Here is a 3,932-nt window from a genome sequence, read left to right as displayed (position 1 = left end):
ATAGGGAACATTTTGGGAAACTTCCATATTTGAGAAAAACTCAAATTTTTGGCCTCTCAAAAAATGAGGGAAATAACTACATTGGAAACTTCCTCAAAGGCTGAGGAGTTTTTCCTTAAAAACGGGAGCTTATGTTTTTTCTTTAAAAAATCAGACATTTGTTTTTACTGGGCAATGGGATGTAATCTGCTGGGGGACACGACAGTCAATTGAAAATAGATTAGTATCTCAATCAATTTTATTTACATCGATAACATTTACATTCGGTTCACGTCCAAATCGGGAATAATATGATCGTTCTTGGAATTCTAGAGGTTCACATTGGCACAGAATCTTAATTTATAGTTTGGAAAGAACAACAATAAGGAAAAATAACTGTTACAAAAAATATTTTTTCACGTTCTCTACATTTACACATTTTTATTGTAGCACATTTTAATCAAGGCATATCAATAATATTCTTTAGTGAGTGCTTTATATCGGCGAGTTTACAGAATGCAACGACGAGTGATATGTTGCCGAAATAAAACAATAAAAGTAGCACTGTCCAAATATCTTCAAAATGATACTTCCACAACAACGTTATCACGATGTTGTCGTTATCGTCGTCTTCGAGGCCTCATGTCAGACTTGAGATTCCGTTCCTCATGAGAATTATGTATCTTACTGTTTGGAATACCAGATTATTGAATATAGCCGCCAGAGAGGACCCGGTGGCAGATGGAGTCATGTACATGAGGGAAATTTCCGCTTTTCGGGGAACGAGTCATCCCGAACGGCAATCAGAGTCCCCCGCGCGGTACGTGTGCGGTGCCGTCGTTTCACAAGCAATGCCTCAGCGGTTCCTCTGCCTAGTAAGAACGACAGGAGTCAAGCAGTTGGCGGACGGCTGGTGCACCGCGACGGGTTTAGTGGCCTGTATCTTGGACACAGGTCAGGGGGCGCGGGGCGAGCTCGGCAGGCCGACGCGAGGCTAGAGCCAGGTCTGCACCCTCGCCTGCCGGTTGCCGGCTCGCTGGTCCTCATGTCAGGAGGGCGGCTGACGCCACCGAACGGGACCTGGGTGCACCTGCCCCGAGCCGGCCGCCGCGCCGCTGAAGTGGTGGGGATCCACCCCGGCCAGGGTCAACTGAGTCAGCGCCGACCCTGCGGTACACAAAAGGGCAATGAGACCACTCATAGAACATGAAAAGAAAGCGAAACTTTCAATTTTCTTAATGCCATAAAGAATAGACCCTGCAAATGCGGCGAACAATCGATTCAATTAATCAGTTTCGAAAAGTTAAGTGTGCTAGCTTAGCTCCGTTGACGCGAATGGATGTATCCCCGCAAAAAAAGTTTGCAACTGCTTAACACTTGAAAGTGTACAACAGCAAGTTAAATACTTGCAAGTGTGTCGTGCAACTATTAGTTGTACACTCGCAAGTCGCAAGTGCTTAACTCGGTAGGTGTGCACTTCCTGAGAGTAAACGCTCCGTGTAGGAAGTGCTCAACAGAGGAGTTGCACACTTGCAAGTGAACACCTACCAAGTTGAATACTTGCAAATGTCCAACTGTGTTGCACACTTGCTAGTATTAAAGTTGCAGTTACACACTTACAAGTGTTAAGAAGTTGCACGCACTTAGTTCATCAGTGTAGACAAGAAAATTATTCTTAAATCGTGGACTTGGAAATAGGTAAAATAGAGTTCTTTTAAACCTAACACAATTGTTCGCTATGGTGGGACATCGAAACCGTAATTTGGCCCACAGCCGTGAATCGTAAAACAACTAGGGAAAAATTTACAACAGGGTCACCCTTTTCCTGAGATTTTTATTATTATTACATTTAGATACGATCCGTGGTCTAAATACAGGCGTGCTGTGAAAAGCCATGCGCACCACAATAAAGCTCAGTCACAAATCATCGAGCAGAAAAGTAAAGAATTCCGAAAGAGCAGAGAGGGGTTTGTGTGATTAACTACACGCAGGCAAGAAACAAAAAAATAAAAGGACGCTCCTGGGGAGTACCTGATGAGGCGTGCCTGCTCGACCCGGACGGACACTCACCCTCAGACCATGTCCTCGGTCACCTTGCCCCAGTCGTCCTCGTCGTCCGTGATCAGCTCCACCTGCACGCCGTCCTCGTCGTCGTCCTCCTCGACGCTGCTCGACGTGACCCTGGCGACGCGCGACGGCCGGCGCGACTGGCCGGGCACGTGCACGCCGACGACGAAGGCCGCCGACTCGGTGGCCACGGCGAGGCCGCGCACCAGGTCGGGCGCGTTGCTGCGGAGCGCCAGGAGCCGCGGCGTGGAGCCTGCTGGGCGGGGCCGGCCCGGGGCCGCGGGGAGGACGGAGCAACCAGAGTAAAGCAGAGCGAGGGGGAAGCGGGGACAGAGCATGCGGCAGTCAAGGCTACGCGTAGCGCTAGGGGCTCCCCGTCAACGGGAGTCGACGGTCCCGAGTCCAAAAAGTGCACCCCCACGCGCGGCCGGGGTGGCCCGGGCTAGCGAGCGCACTTCTTCTCAATGAAACACGGGACAATTTGTTGTCCATTGCGAGAGCATCTCCAAAGATGTAATTATTGAACCCGAATCTGTCACAGTTTCGGTTATTATTTCACCTTGAAAGATGCGCTCACAAATACATTTTTCAATGGACAAAAATCTCCCCTGTCATTTAGAATGGAAAGTGCCGATTAAGTGCTTTAGAATATTTAGAATTTGTTTCCGTGGGGTGGTGTTGGTAAACATGCATAAATAAATGAAAGAAATACATATAAATAGAAGGGACAACTTTTCGAAAGCGGGAGGCCGCTTCTGATGCCACCACAAACATGTTCTCATTTGCAGAAAAAAGGTTCTTTTCAAAAAGAAAAAAAAGCAATTTCCAAAACAACAAAAAGTGATTAATGGGGGAAGGGGGGGGGGTAGCATCTAGAAACAAGCACTACTTGCGTACTCGTGAGCCTGACGAGGTCTCACCGTTGCGCACGATGCGAGTGTGGTGGTCTGGCGAGCCGGACACGGAGTACCTCGAGGTGACGGCCTCCCGCCGGGACAGCGCCGCCTGCGGCCTGCGCACGCACGGGCACCACCAGAAGAAGGCCTGGAAGCCGCGCCGGAACCTGCAAGCAGAACGACATGATCAGGGGGAGGATAGAGGCACGGTATGTGGACTAGGGCACATTGAAAAACACCTTTTTTCGATTTTGATATCGGCTCGGGTGGATAAATGTTCTATCCCATAACACTATTAACGGTGTGAAATATTATTTCGATCGGATAAAATCTTCAGCCTCCACAGCGGCCTCAAAGTTTAGCATGTAGCTCTTATGGGAAAAAAGCCCCAAAACTGATTTTTTTAAAAATGAGGGTTCCTGTTGAAAATTTCGCTTTTTTAATTAGTAGAAATGCAATCTACGCGTAAAAACGCTTCTGGAGATGTGCCACTCGTGGCCTTTGATTTCATATGTACCCAGCTTGTATGGCCAAAAATTGCAATTTTGACGCAAATTCAGCCTTTTTGACAGCACATTGGTCATAAAGGATGGGTGCTCATATGACAAGTGGCACGTCTCCGGAAGCGTTTTTACGCGTAGATTGCATTTCTACTAATTAAAACAGCGAAATTTTCAACAGGAACCCTCATTTTTTAAAAATCAGTTTTGGGGCTTTTTTCCCATAAGAGCTCCATGCTAAACTTTGAGGCCGCTGTGGAGGCTGAAGATTCAATCCGATCGAAATGAGATTTTACACCGTTAATAGTGTTATGGGATAGAACATTTATCCACCCGAGCCGATATCAAAATCGAAAAAAGGTGTTTTTCAATGTGCCCTAATGTGGACGGAGGTGCACACTGGAAAAACAACGGGTGTACGAACGTCGCTCACCCGCAGGTGAGTAAACAATTACACACACCTTGGATTTCCAGGGTAGCGGGACCTCAA

At 47.6% G+C, this 3,932-nt stretch overlaps 1 protein-coding gene across 4 annotated transcripts in view; it reads right to left on the bottom strand.

Moving 5' to 3' along the window:
* Window positions 1-220: 220 nt before the first annotated feature.
* Window positions 221-3,932, bottom strand: part of LOC113208568 (tachykinin-like peptides receptor 99D) — a 136,727-nt gene continuing 133,015 nt past the window's right edge. For 2 of the 4 annotated variants that reach the window (XM_052270804.1, XM_052270801.1), the window contains 3 exons: window positions 2,967-3,109; window positions 2,050-2,302; window positions 221-1,146 (listed from right to left, as the gene is read on the bottom strand). In XM_052270804.1, coding sequence (XP_052126764.1) covers window positions 2,052-2,302; window positions 2,967-3,109 — 394 coding nt within the window. In that variant the 3' untranslated portion in view covers window positions 221-1,146; window positions 2,050-2,051. The remainder of the gene's footprint in view (window positions 1,147-2,049; window positions 2,303-2,966; window positions 3,110-3,932) is intronic. The other 2 variants (XM_052270802.1, XM_052270803.1) reach the window with 2 other exon arrangements.

The sequence above is a fragment of the Frankliniella occidentalis genome, unplaced genomic scaffold (assembly GCF_000697945.3).
Source record: "Frankliniella occidentalis isolate FOCC.00 unplaced genomic scaffold, Focc_3.1 Scaffold139, whole genome shotgun sequence".
Lineage (NCBI taxonomy): Eukaryota > Metazoa > Arthropoda > Insecta > Thysanoptera > Thripidae > Frankliniella > Frankliniella occidentalis.
The sequence above is the reverse complement of the archived record's forward strand: the minus strand, read 5'-3'. Positions and strand labels throughout refer to the sequence as shown.